Below are 12,902 nucleotides of genomic sequence, written 5' to 3' on the forward strand. Positions count from 1 at the left end.
CTGGTTTATACAGGGGCAGTGGCTTTGTTAGCCCCACTTTCTGTTTGCCGTTGAGCTCGTGCTTGGATCTTAACTGTGACCTTTTCCTGGGTGACTTGTTACCTGGGGCTGTTCCTGTGCAGTAACTCCTACCCTGGCCCTACAGGGTCTGCGTAGGTGGGAATTGCTTCCCAGAGGGAGGGTTGTTCCCTACTTTGGTCCATCTCCCCTGCTGAGCTGGTTTTGCCCCTTGGGCTTAGACAAGCTCTGTGCAAAGGGAAAGTCATGCAGAAGAGAGAACCCAGTTTTGGCTGGTGGAGGGGGCTCTTCACAGGCTCCCCCTGCTCACAAAAAAACCCTCAGAGGTTTTTGCCTTTGGGCTTTTCCCTTTGGAAGGGCAGAGCTTGCCCAGCTTTTCCTGGCTGCAGAGGAAAGCTGGTGAAATACAGCCCCAGAGGCTTCACAGACAGAAAGGGGCTGGTGTGAGTGGCTGTGGTTTTGCAGGGCCACGTCTGCGCAGGGCATGGCGAGGTGGCCCTGGGGAGCCCCACAGCCCCGGCACCCAGCCAGGGAGGCTGAGCCTGGCTGGGCTGAGCCTGGCTGGGCTGAGCTTGGGCAATCCACAGATGAGCAGAAGCCGGTGTTTCCCTTCTGCATTTAATAATGCGGTGCAGGAGGGGCCAGAGCTGCCGGCTGAGAGCTGCTGGGTTTGTCTGCTGCCCTGCTGACCTCAGGGAAGATCTCTTCAGGACTGAGACCCCCCCAGCAGCTCCCAGGGGGACGGGGGACGCTTTGGGGTAAGGATGATGTTAGCAGAGCCGAGCGTGTCTGCCTGGCTCAGCCACCTGCCACTGGCCCCCCTGGTTTCCTCCAAACCCACCAGTGCTGCCGGGTGCAGGAGGTGGGTGGGAGCTGGATGGCTCCATCCCACTCCTGCCATGTAGCCACCAGCTTGCTGCTAGTGAGGGGACTTGGTGCTCCAAGGATCAGGACCAGGGCTGGGTGCTGTGGGAGCAATGGGTGATCTGCCAGCACCTAGGGACACCCTCCTACCCCACCGGAGCAGTGTTGGGGCTGTATGGATTGGGTCCAGCCTTGTGAGTGGGGTGTTGGGAGTGAGAGGCTCCCCAGGAAGGTGGCCAGCAAGAGATTTGGGGTGCTTCTGCCTTCATCTTTATCTTCTCTTCTGGGCAGATGCTGGAGACAGACACTGAGAAGCCAGGCAAGATGCACTCAGAGGACGGGAAGGCAGCAGCAGCAGGTGATGCTCCTCTGACCACAGAGGCATCGGCTCCAGATGAGTCCTGGGAAGCTCTGGGAGCCACCCAGGGTCCCCTCCTGTCAGAAAAGCAGCCAGTGACCACTGAGAAGGGAGAGGAGCAACCCAGGTCCCTGCCAACCTTTGTCATCCCTGAGCTGCGGCTCGACAGCACCTTCAGCCAGAGTGCAGCCGGCATGACGGGTGGTACCACGGATGGCGAGGATGAGGAGGACGATGAAGAGGAGGAAGATGAGGATGAGGAAGAGGACGAGGACAGCGATGAGAACTACTTGGAGAGGAACGAGGTGAAGCGCAGCAGTATGATCGAGACGTCGGGCTGCCAGCCTGTCTACACGCTGAGCGTGCAGAGCTCCCTGCGGCGCCGGACCCACAGCGAGGGCAGCCTGCTGCAGGAGGCCAAGAGCCACTGCTTCACCTCTGACACCACCCTCAACTGCTCAGACAGCCAGGGCACCAAGGCCCACTGGGCCCTGCCCTCCCCTAGGACTCTCAAGAAAGAGCTTGTCAAAAATGGGGGCTCCATCCACCAGCTCACCCTGCTGTTTTCAGGCCACAGGAAGGTACGTGACCCAGAGCTGGTTCTGCGGGGTAGCCATGGGGATGAGGGAGCTCCTGGGCTGGAGGTGCCCCAGCATGTGGCCCCTCTGTGTGACCACAGCAAAGCTGGCATCTGGGGAGGGGTCAGTAAGGTTGCTGCCACTGTCAGTCAGCTCTCTGAGATGTCACCCAGAGCCAGTGTGCTGATGCTGTGGGTGGGCATCTCCCACCAATGCCTCCAGATCCTACAGGACCATGTGTCCTGGAGAGCTGCTGTTCACTGACAGTGGAGGGAGAGGTGCACCCAAGCATCTGCCCTTGCAAAATGCTGCTCACAGTGGCAGGGACAGGGAAAAGTCAGGCACCAGAGAGCTTTCCATGGAAAATAGTCCCAGGTGTGCTTGGTGATGATGGGAGTGGGGTGGCTTTCTGCTCCAGCCAGCCTTGTGCAGGGCTTTGATGCTTCTGGAGGGCCTATCCCAGAGAAAAAAACTTGAGGTCAGCAGTGATTTCTGGTCCCCCCTACAGAAAGGAGGAGTGGCAAGGGCTGTGCAGCAGGAGCCCTGCGTGGGCCTGTGCTCATGGGGCCTGGGGTGCTCCCCGTGCCCCCCTGCAGCAGAGCTCACCTTGGCTGGACTTCTGCACCAGAAATGTTTACAGGAAACCATGTGCCATTGCAGAGATTGTGTCTGAGAAGTGCTGCCTGCCCTGTTCTCCTGGGGTGAAGCCTGGCTGGGCACTGGGAGTGGCTGCCTGTGTCCCGCGGCGCTGGCCCAGCACCCTGCTCTGCCCAGCCACGCTTCACGCCAGCTCCATCCTTGCCAGCGGCTGCGGGTGCTGCTCTGCTCAGGGTCATGTTGCATGGCTCAGGAACCACATCATATGGCTCAGGACCATGTCATGCTGCTTGGAACCACCTTGCAGAGTGCAGGACTATGTTGGACGCTGCTCCACAGTGGCTGGCTGCTCAGCAGGAGAGGCTGGTACAGAACCACCACGTATGGCAGCATGGAGGGGTTAAACCCATGGTGGGGTTACCCCCCTTCTTGATGGACTCATGCTGCCCAAAATACCACCTCTGGTGCTGTTCCCTGTAGTTTTTGGGCTCAGGGTCCCAGCCAGCTGCTGGTAGCTCTTACAAGCCTGACAGGCCAGTCTGATGGGGATGATGTGCAGAGGGTAGCAGCTGATGCCAGCAATTCCAGGTTGGGTGAACCTCCTAGATCCTCCCAGACGCTATCATGAAGGGTCACCTTTGTGGCAGGGATGCTCATGCTGCCCTGTGCTGATGCAAGGGTGGTAGTGGCAGTAGCAGTGCATGGGGAGGGTGTCTTGGTGGGTGTGCCAGTGATGGGGCTCCTGGAAAGAGGTTTGACAGTGCCACTGTGCATCCAGCCTAGGAGCTCCATGGCCAGAGGCTGCTGCTGTGCTGGCAGGTCTGGGTGGGTGTTTTTTGGTGGGGGTGAGCCGATCTCCTCCTGGATTCAGCTGCTCTGGTGCAGATGAGACGGGGCTGGTTTAGAGCAGGGGCTGGGGCAGCCTGTACTGGCGGCGAGGGCAGCGTGGCCACTGGACATCCCGGTGCTCCATACACCCTCCAGGAATGGGTGCTCCTGCACCCCACTGCCATGGGGCATGGGGCACGCACAGTGGGGTCCTGCCTGCCCCACTGCCCTGCTTCTCCAACTGCTGTCAGAGGGGCCACAGCGGGTGGGGGGGCTGGGCATGGTGCTGGGACACCACATGCATGGGATTTTGGGCTACTGCTATCCCCCTACACTTCGGAGAGACTTTTGGCTACTTCAGTGAAACCCTCTGAGGTTCCTGGAGCAGGGTGCTGCTGTGCAGTTCCCACATGCATCCCCTGCAGCAGCAGCAGCACAAAGCACCAGTCCCATCCCCGGCGGCAGGTCCATGGCATCCATCAAGGTGGAGTCTTTCTTTTCCCCTCAGGGAACAGCTCAGAGGGGTCGTTTTGTAGGCCCTTTCACTACCATCATGCCCGATGTCCCCTCCCTGGTGTGCCCTCCCTGGTTTGCCTCCCCAGTGTGCCTCTCCGGTGTGCCTCCCTGGTGTGCCTCCCCAGTGTGCCCTCCCTGGTGTGCCTCCCTGGTGTGCCTCCCCAGTGTGCCTCTCCAGAGTGCCTCCCTGGTGTGCACTCTCCAGTGTCCCCTCCCTGGTGTCCCCTCCCTGGTGTGCATCCCTGGTGTGCCTCCCTGGTGTTCCCTCCCTGGTGTGCCTCCATGGTGTGCCCACCCTGGTGTTCCCTCCCTGGTGTGCACTCTCCAGTGTGCCCTCCCTGGTGTGCCTCCCTGGTGTGCATCCCTGGTGTGCCCTCCCTGGTGTGCATCCCTGGTCCGCCCTCCCTGGTGTTCCCTCCCTGGTGTGCACTCTCCAGTGTGCTTCTCTGGTCCCCGTGGTCGGGATGGGAGGGGGTTGTTTGATTGTGGCCAGCAGCTCTGGGAGTCCTCGGGTGAGATCCTCAGCTCCCTTTTGTCCCTGAGCGCGGCGGAGCCTGTCCGGACAATGGCAGGAAACATGCTCCGGCTGCGTGTCGCCCTGGCCAGCCTGCCTGCCGGGGCCCTATCTGCCTGGGGAAGGTGCTTTGCAAGGGCTGCATTGTTTGGGGCTGATAAACTCCGGAAACCCGGGCGCAGAATGGAAGGAAGTGTCAGAAGCCTCAAGCCCAGGGCTGCAGGGCTGCGCAGCGGGTTCCCACGGCGCGGCCGCGCAGCAGCCGCCCCGCACAGGGCCTGACAAGCCCCCCGCAAGGTGGGGCGGAGCTTGGTGTGGGGTCGAGCTGGGTGTGCGGCCAGCTGTGAGCATCTTCCAGCCTCATTTGATTACTAAATTAATTACTAAAGCTCCTGGCCTGGAGATGGTGTATCTAAGGTCCCCCCTGGGTTGGCCCAGGCCACCCCAGTGGGGCAGTTGGGAAGTGGAGCCCTCTGGGGGGGCGGGGTCCACTGGTTGGACTCAATGATCTTAAAGGTCTTTACCAACCTTGTGATTCTGTGGTGCCCCTTGGACTTGAAAGATGCTGTGGTATCATTCAGTTATGGCTGAGCTGCTCTGAGTTTCCCTGCCTGGGGACTGGTGTGGGACCCCTGGTTGATTTTGGGTGTCCAGCTTGGTTCTTGGGGGGTTCAAGGTGCTCTGTGGGCTGAGGAGAGGACCCTGTGCCCACTCCAGACAGCAGGAATAGGGATGTCAGGAAAGGGGATGTCAGCATCTGGAACCTGGAAAGGTACCTGGGCCACCAGCTGTGGTGTCTCCTCAGATGCTGCAGGAACAACACAGCTGGAAGTGGCAGAGGATGGGCTAGGGGTGGCAGTGGAGAGGGGTTTGTCCCCTTACATTGTACAGCCAGCCCTGGTAGTGGGGAAGGAGCCCTGTGGATGCTGGGGGCCGTGGGGGATGCGGGGAGGGCTGGCTGGTGACACTTGGCAGTGGGATGATGATGCAGATGCTGTTTTTCTGTTCCCCCAGCTGAGCGGAGCTGACGGCGAGTGCAGCTGTGATGAAGGGGATGAGACCTCCCTCAAGAAACGCAGCAGGAACCTGTAAGTGTCGCATCATGGTGGCATCAGAGTGTTCTAGGGCTGTCTGCCCTGGTCAGACACCTTTGTCAGACACTGCTGGCCCAGGCAGCCCTTGGGGCTCCCTGCCTTCTTCTCTCAGCTTTGCCAGGAAGAAAGCAGCAATGACACATGTGAACTAAGGTTTCATTTCAGGCAGGGAGCTGTGAGTTTCATGCAGTGTCCTGGTTTGGGACATGCAGAAGGGTGGGACACATGCTGGGGACATCGCAGAGCCCAGTGGGGAGCAGCCCCCTGTTTCCTTTGATAGATGGGTTGGAGGAGCTGGCAGTGTGGGGAGTCCCTGGTGCTGGCAGAGCTCTGCTCCTGCATCACCAGGTGCTGAGAGAGGATGAGCCAGTGGTGAAACACAAGCTGGGCTCCTCCTTCCCCCTGTCCCCACGGCAGCAGCAGCAGTGGGGAGGGTTCCCACCATGGGACGGGCTCCAGCACATCGGAACATGCGGGCAGTGTGGTGGGATCACCGAGGGTGGGTGCTGGATGCTCACAGCCCCAGTGCCTCTCTCCTGGCAAGGCTTTGGGGGTGCCCAAAAGCAAATCCAGGCAAGGACACAGCTGTGGCCTTTGCTTCCCCTGAGTACAGCTGGGCAGGGGCAGGCGGGGGATGAGCGGGGATGGTTTGGAACGAACCATCTCCGGGTGTCACGGCCGCAGGGATGCTGGTCCTGGGCCTCTTCCCACTCCACGTGCCTGGGGCAGGTGGAAAAGTCGCACGTGTTGAGCAGCTCAGGGGGTGTGAAGGGGCCGAGCTGCACACCCCAGCTCGACAGCTTCTCCTCTCGGGCGCTTGCCAGCGAGCGGCACTGTTGTCCCACACGCTCCCCAGCTGCAGCCGGCTATTTTTAGCTCTTTTCATTATTTCTCCTCCACTCCGACACTTGAAATTAAAATGAGTCCCCTCTCGGCCCGCAGCAGGGACGTCCCCCCCCCATCCATGTGTCTCTGCTGCGGTGCTGAGCCGGGGGAATAGTGCTGGCGGGGGAGGGGGAGGCTCAGCCACCCCCAGCTTAGTGGGGTCAGGGGCGGTTTTCTCCTCACCTTGAGACAGCAGCGGATGCGCTGGGGAGCCTCTCGGCATCGCACCGGCCGGCTATTGGCTGCGCAGCCTGGTTGCCAGCCGGCCGCGGGGGGTATTTATGGTGGAGTGGCTGGGCTTTGGCACTCGCCTCCCCTCCCTCCGGCACCGGCACTCTGGCCGGTGCTCCCCGATGTACCACACCATGGTGGACTTCTCTGAGAAATACCTGGAAAGGTAGGGCTTGGGCTTCCTGCTGGGACAGGGGGTGTGTGTTTGCAGGGGATGGTTTGGAAGCTGCACAGGGTGATGGGGCTGGATGTGGCCTCACAGCCCGTGCGAGGGAGGAGTGACCCGGGACAGACACCAGCAACTTCTCATGAGGTGTTGCTTTGGCTGTGGCATCTTATACCCCTGACCGGCTGCAGCCAGGGGCTGCGTGTGCAGGAGCAGCCCCGGGGCTGGTTTTGTGCTGCTCACTGTTTATTTACAGGGGTGTGCAGGAGGAGCAGCGGGTGTTAAGTTGGGGAACTTCCTTAGCTGGTGCTTCCTGACACATTGCAGCGGCAGATCTGCCCCTGAGAGCCCCAGAGCCTGGTGGGCTGGCGTGGTGTGGTGTGGTGTGGTGGGCTGGGGGCAGCCCACGTGTGCTGGGAACACACACAAGGGCTTTTCAGAGCTTTGAAATCCCCCACCAGGCGCCGGGCTGCGGCGCTAAACTGGGAACACTGCTGGGATTGTTCTCCGGGGCTGCGTGGGATGGCCCCGTCCTGTGTGGCGGCTGCTCCTCGTTCGCCGGCGCTGCTGGCAGCATGGGGATGGGAGGCAGATGGTGTTTGGAGTGTGGGGCTCCATGTTTGGATCCGGTTTTCCCACGGTGACGCCGAGCTGGTGCCCGGCAGCTGGCAGCGCTGGGACGTGTGTCCTGCTGAGATCCCAGCCCAGATGAGGCAGGGGGAGCAAACACGTCCTGTGCCACCCACGAGGGCCCGGACACTGCCAGGGACCAGGGAGGGTGATTGCCCTCTAAAACCCTTCCCCAGCTCAGGGTGCTCAGCACCTTCCAGGCTTGAGGCTTGGGGGTGTCGCAGGTAGTTTCTTCACGGAGGAATCGCTGTGCCTTCCCATGGAGGGAGACCGAGGGGTCCAGACGGCATCGCTCGTGGGGTGGGCTGTGCCCTCGCTCACCCCTCCTCTGCCCAGGGGGGACAGGGATGATGCGGGAGGTGGCAGGGGGTGGCCTGGCCATGCTGTCCTGTCCACCCCGCCGGCGTGTCCTCGGCCACGCTGCGTGTCTCCCGCGCCGCGGTGTCATGCGGGGCTGTGCCACGAGGGGACAGCATCGCCCGCCTCTGCCTCGGCTGTCACCTCTCCCCCTCCCGCTCCTGACCTTGGCCCTTGGCAAGCCCTGGCATGGCCAGGCTGGGGCTGGGCGGGGGTCCCACGGTGGCCTTTGCCACGGCACCTGCAAAAATCTTTGTCCCCCTTTGTCCTGGTGGCACTTTCCTCGGGGAGCCGGGAGCCCCGTGTCTGGGTGTGTGCATCGGTCTGTCTGTCTGTCTGTCTGTCTGAGGGGACCGTGTCGGGGTGGCAGCACGAGGTGTCTGTGCCCCAGCACCCCTCCGCCTCGCACGCCCCCTGTCCCAGCGCACCCTTAGGGACCTGTCCCCATGGCTGTGCCCGTCCCGTGCTGGCACCAGTGTGAGCGCTGGTGGGTCACCGGTGGGCTCCCAGCCTTGCCCTGGCCAGGGGGTGGGCACAGTGGGCTCCCAGCCCTGCCCTGGCCAGGGGATGGGCACAGTGGGCTCCCAGCCCTGCCCTGGCCAGGGGATGGGCACAGTGGGCTCCCAGCCTTGCCCTGGCCGGGGGGTGGGCACAGTGGGCTCCCAGCCCTGGCCGGGGGGTGGGCACAGTGGGCTCCCATCCCTGCCCTGGCCAGGGGATGGGCACAGTGGGCTCCCAGCCTTGCCCTGGCTTTGGGGTGGGTACAGTGGGCTCCCTGCCCTGCCCTGGCCAGGGGATGGGCACAGTGGGCTCCCAGCCTTGCCCTGGCCAGGGGATGGGCACAGTGGGCTCCCAGCCTTGCCCTGGCCAGGGGGTGGGCACAGTGGGCTCCCTGCCCTGGTCAAGGGGTGGGCACAGTGGGCTCCCTGCCCTGGCCGGGGGGTGGGCACAGTGGGCTCCCTGCCCTGGCCAGGGGGTGGGCCCGGTTCAGCGCTGCTGTCCCGCTCTGCTCCCAGCCCCCTCAGCCCCTTCGTCCCGCCGCCTTCCCCGGGCCGCCCTCGCTCTATAAATAGCCCCCGTAAATCCCCGCCGCGATGACTTTCCCCCTCCGTCCCTTGAAAGGCCCCCACTATCCGCTGGTTTTTCCACCTTTCCTCGAGTTTCCCCAGCAACGGTGGGGAGCCGTCCGAAAACAGCAGCGGGGCTGACACAGCCCTTACTCACGCGTGCCTCCTTCACCCCCCCTCAACGCCACCTTTAAAGCTCCTCCGGGCTGAGCCCTCCCACTTCCGCGCTGGCTGCAGCGGGCGGGGAGCGCGGCGCGGAGCCGGCGTCAGAGCGCCCGAGCCTCTGGCCGTGCCGGCAGCCGCTGCACCGGCCGTCCCAGCAGCCATGCCCTTCTTCCGCGACCTTTCCAAGCCCCAGCCGCTGGAGTTTCATGCGGAGATGCTGCTGGGTGTGCAGAGACCCCACAACGGCAGCTTGCAGCGCCGGCACACCATGAAGGAGTAGGTGGTGGGCGTGGGGGCAACGGGAGATGCGCGGGATGAGGCTGGGTGCTGCTGGGTGTCCCCCCTCTCCCCCACCCCCTCGCCCCTCCTGCTAAACCTTGCTCTTCCCTCTAGAGCCAAGGACATGAAGAACCGGCTGGGGATTTTTCGGCGGCGAAATGAATCTCCGGGGGCCAACCCCTCCGGCAAGCTGGAGAAAGTGCTCAAGTCACTCAAGTAGGTGCTCTGAGCGGCTGGCATGGGGGCTTGGGGGCTGCTGGGGCTTGGGGGTGAGCTGTGCCGGGCTTTAGCAGGGAGGTAGGGGGGGGTGACTGTGCTCGGGCAAGCTGTGGACAAACAGGTTTTGTATCCACAGGAGCATTAAAAACATTTGTTGGCTGAAAAATTCCTCCCCGGGCGGGTGGGGGGTCTGTGCAGCGGCGGCTCAGGCTGGAAATTTCCCTGACGGCTGCTTTCCCCCAGTGCTTCCATGTGAAACTGTAACCAGCTGGAGGATGGTCTGAAAAACCACTTTGCTCTGGAGATGCTCCAGCAGCCCGAGAGGAGCCCTCCCTGCTCTTGTGCCTGGCAGCCTATCCTCCCGCTTGAGCGGGGCGGCTGAATTCCCGCTGTCCCGCAGCCTCCCAGGCATCCTCAGAGCTTTTCCCATTGTTGCTCAGACACTCTGAGCTGCCTCTTTAGATGGGAATTTCTTTCTGCCAGTCTAAGGACAGAGGTTCCCTCCCAGCAGAGCTACTGGTGCCAAGCCTGGGGGTGCTGCTGGGGTGCCGGTGCCACTGGGGCACACGGCGTCGCTGGGAATGTTTTGCTCCTGTTGTGCTGTGGTGGGTGGTGAGCGCAGCTTCTGCAGCTGTGCTTTGCCAACACACTGTCCTTCCCCACAGGCCCACTCCTGAGGAAGCTCTCAAGTGGGGGGACTCCCTGGAAAAGCTGCTGCTGCACAAATGTGAGTGTTTGTCTGTCTCTGGTCGCTGTCGGGGGGAAATATCCAGACACGTGCAGGGATAAAGCTGGGATTTCCTGTGTTAATCCCTTCCGGTGTTTGGGGGTAGACAAAGAGAAATGATGCTGCCCCTTGCCTGCACCCCTTCTGCTCCTGCCTGGATAAGGGAGAGGGAAGTTCTGTGATGGGGGCCGGGGGCAGCTGCGGGTTGGGGCTGCAGCCACCTCTGGCCTGGGAGGAAAAGGCAGTGATGTGTGCCTGTGCCTGATTCAGAGCTGTGCAGTGGGTCGTGGAGCAGGGGCTGCTTTGGACCATTGCCCTTCTCATGTTGCTGGGGCACCAGGCACTGTAGTCATGTCCTGCACCTGGTCCCCACAGGGACAGCTGGGGGTCCTCTCCCCGTTGCTGCCCCCGCTCCAGTCTCTCCGCAGGGCAGCTGGGCTGAGGACTGCAGGCTGAGCACACAGCCTGTGTCACCATGCTGGGGCTGGCAATGCCATCGCTGCCTCCTTTGCACAGGGGCTCCTGAGGGCAGGTGGTTTGGGTGGCACCTTTGCGAGGCTGCTGGGCTGAGGGTCTCACGGGGCTGTTCCCTGCCTGTGAGCCGGGTAGAGATGTGTGTCTGTCCCTGCAGATGGGCTCGCTGCCTTCAGGGCCTTCCTGCGCACCGAGTTCAGCGAGGAGAACCTGGAGTTCTGGCTGGCCTGCGAGGAGTTCAAGAAGATCAAATCTCAGTCCAAGATGGTCTCCAAAGCCAAGAAGATCTTCGCTGAGTACATCGCCATCCAGTCCTGCAAGGAGGTGAGGGCTGGCTCCCGCGCTGGTGCGGGGCTCCGTGGCGTGGCTGCTGCCCACGGAGCCTCTTACCAGTGCTGGTTTCTCTGCTCATAGGTCAACCTGGACTCCTACACCCGGGAGCACACCAAGGAGAACCTGCAGAACATCACCCGCAGCTGCTTCGACCTGGCACAGAAGAGGATTTACGGGCTCATGGAGAAGGACTCATACCCCCGCTTCCTCCGCTCTGACTTGTACTTAGACATAATTAACCAGAAGAAAGCCAGCTCCCCACTGTAGACCCAAGACTCTCGTGGCAGGCTGGGAGCTGTGTGTTTACATGACATTGGGTGGCGGAGGCCTTCCCGGGGGCCGGCGGGAGCGCGCCTTCCCGCTGCCGTCGGTGCCCCCAAGCCATGTTCCTGCAGCGGATGGGTGTGAGGCAGCTGAAGGCACCGAGCATGAGGCTGAGGGGACCAACCAGCCAAGCAGTCTGGTACTGCTCCATCACCCCATCTCACCACTGCTGGTACGACGCCTTCGGGGTGACTCCGGCATGGATTTTAGCCAGGAGGGAAGCTCCCACAAGACTACTGTGAAGCACGCGCCCGAGCTGCGAGCATTGTTGGAAGGTGATGAGTGATCCCGACTCAGCGAGGAGGAGGAGGAGGAGGAGAACTTTTGTGCAGGGCTCTGGCAAGGGGATCACAGCACCAACACAAACATCTTCCCTGGATAACAGACTTCTGAACTGGACCAGCCCCACGCTGCTGCTGTGCTTCCCCGTGCTGGCCATGACTCCCAGCTCCCCCCCTGAAGCAGCTATCCCGCAGGAGCCCGGCGCTTCCTTCGCTCGTGGCAGGTCCCCTCTGGGAGCAGCAAAAGCCGGGTCCTTCCCCTGTGCTGGGAGGTGTGCAAGCCAGCTGCCTTCCTGCACCCACCCTTGGTTTATTTATTGACCTCCTATAGCTGGACGCATTGCTGTGTATTAGGAACCCCTCGTGTCCTTCCCCACTCTGAAATGACAAGTGCAATATTGGTGTGTGTCGCGGCGGAGCTCTCCGGAGGAGCCGATGCCTTTGGTCTTTGCCCAGTGCGTACAACATTTTCTAAGTTAGCAGGTTTTATCTGACAAAAACGTGTTCCCTGGCAGCAGGCCGCTGGGGGAGCCTGGGTGTATATATCGTGCCCTGACGACGGAGAGTTTGGTGATGGAGAAAAGCAGCTCTGTGAACCAGACGCTCTCCCTACTCTGGATATCAGTGGTGTGTTGTGAGAGGCAGGGGGTTACCGCTGGACCTGGCAGAGCTGGACTGCCTGCCTGCCTCCAGGCACCCAGTTTACAGTGCGAAGCATCTCTGCAGCTAGCAAACATACATTGTCATGGTCATAGGTAAATAAAAGGAGAATGTAATTTCTTGTAGCTGCCTTTTCTTCCTGGCATGTTTGTCGGCGCTGGCAGAGCCGGGCAGCCCCTGCTGCACTGAGGGGCATAAAATGCTGTTACCGCCTGGCTGAAGATGGGAAAATCTGGTTGCATGATTTTCTGAGCTGGTTTTTATATGACAGAGCAGCTGCCAAATGCTCCTGAGGCCAGGCTGGGCTGTAACCCCTCAGGAGCACAGACAGTGTTGCCCAAAATGAGCCTGTTCCCAGGGATAGCGCTCGCTGTTTGAACACGCAGGGCATGAACCTCTGGACATGGAAATGGCCGTAAACACGAGTAACCCAGGGGAGACACAGGTCTCTCTAGGGCAAGAGAAGCACCAAAAAGGCCAACAGTGCTTTCATGTCCCAGCTGCATGGCTTGGGAGGGCTGCTCCTCCGCAGCACAGGCGGCTCTGGCGTGTGAGGGAAGTGTTTTGTAAGGGTTGTTTGTGGTGCATTCAGTAGCTGAGATGTTTTGTATGTTTTGTGCCAGTCACCTGCCTGTGGTCGGCCCTGGATGACTCTGATGTGTGTTTATGGTGTGATGGGGCTGTGCTGTGGTGCAGAGATGCTGCTGAGATGCCCGGGGTGGAAGTGGTGTGGCTGC

The 12,902-nt window shown here is 61.5% G+C and overlaps 1 protein-coding gene across 3 annotated transcripts in view; it reads left to right on the forward strand.

Moving 5' to 3' along the window:
* Positions 1-12,290, forward strand: part of RGS3 (regulator of G protein signaling 3) — a gene marked incomplete at its 5' end in the record, with an annotated part of 85,765 nt that extends 73,475 nt beyond the window's left edge. For 2 of the 3 annotated variants that reach the window (XM_084272311.1, XM_084272313.1), the window contains 6 exons: positions 1,174-1,821; positions 5,288-5,361; positions 9,262-9,363; positions 10,032-10,093; positions 10,725-10,891; positions 10,982-12,290. In XM_084272311.1, the coding sequence (XP_084128437.1) occupies positions 1,174-1,821; positions 5,288-5,361; positions 9,262-9,363; positions 10,032-10,093; positions 10,725-10,891; positions 10,982-11,167 (1,239 nt within the window). In that variant the 3' untranslated portion in view covers positions 11,168-12,290. Of the gene's footprint in view, positions 1-1,173; positions 1,822-5,287; positions 5,362-8,971; positions 9,145-9,261; positions 9,364-10,031; positions 10,094-10,724; positions 10,892-10,981 lie in introns of those variants that run through there. The other variant, XM_084272312.1, reaches the window with a different exon arrangement.
* Between the last annotated feature and the right edge of the window lie 612 nt (positions 12,291-12,902).

Source organism: Gallinula chloropus (assembly GCF_964237585.1).
Source record: "Gallinula chloropus genome assembly, chromosome: 18".
In the NCBI taxonomy this organism is placed as follows: Eukaryota; Metazoa; Chordata; class Aves; order Gruiformes; family Rallidae; genus Gallinula; species Gallinula chloropus.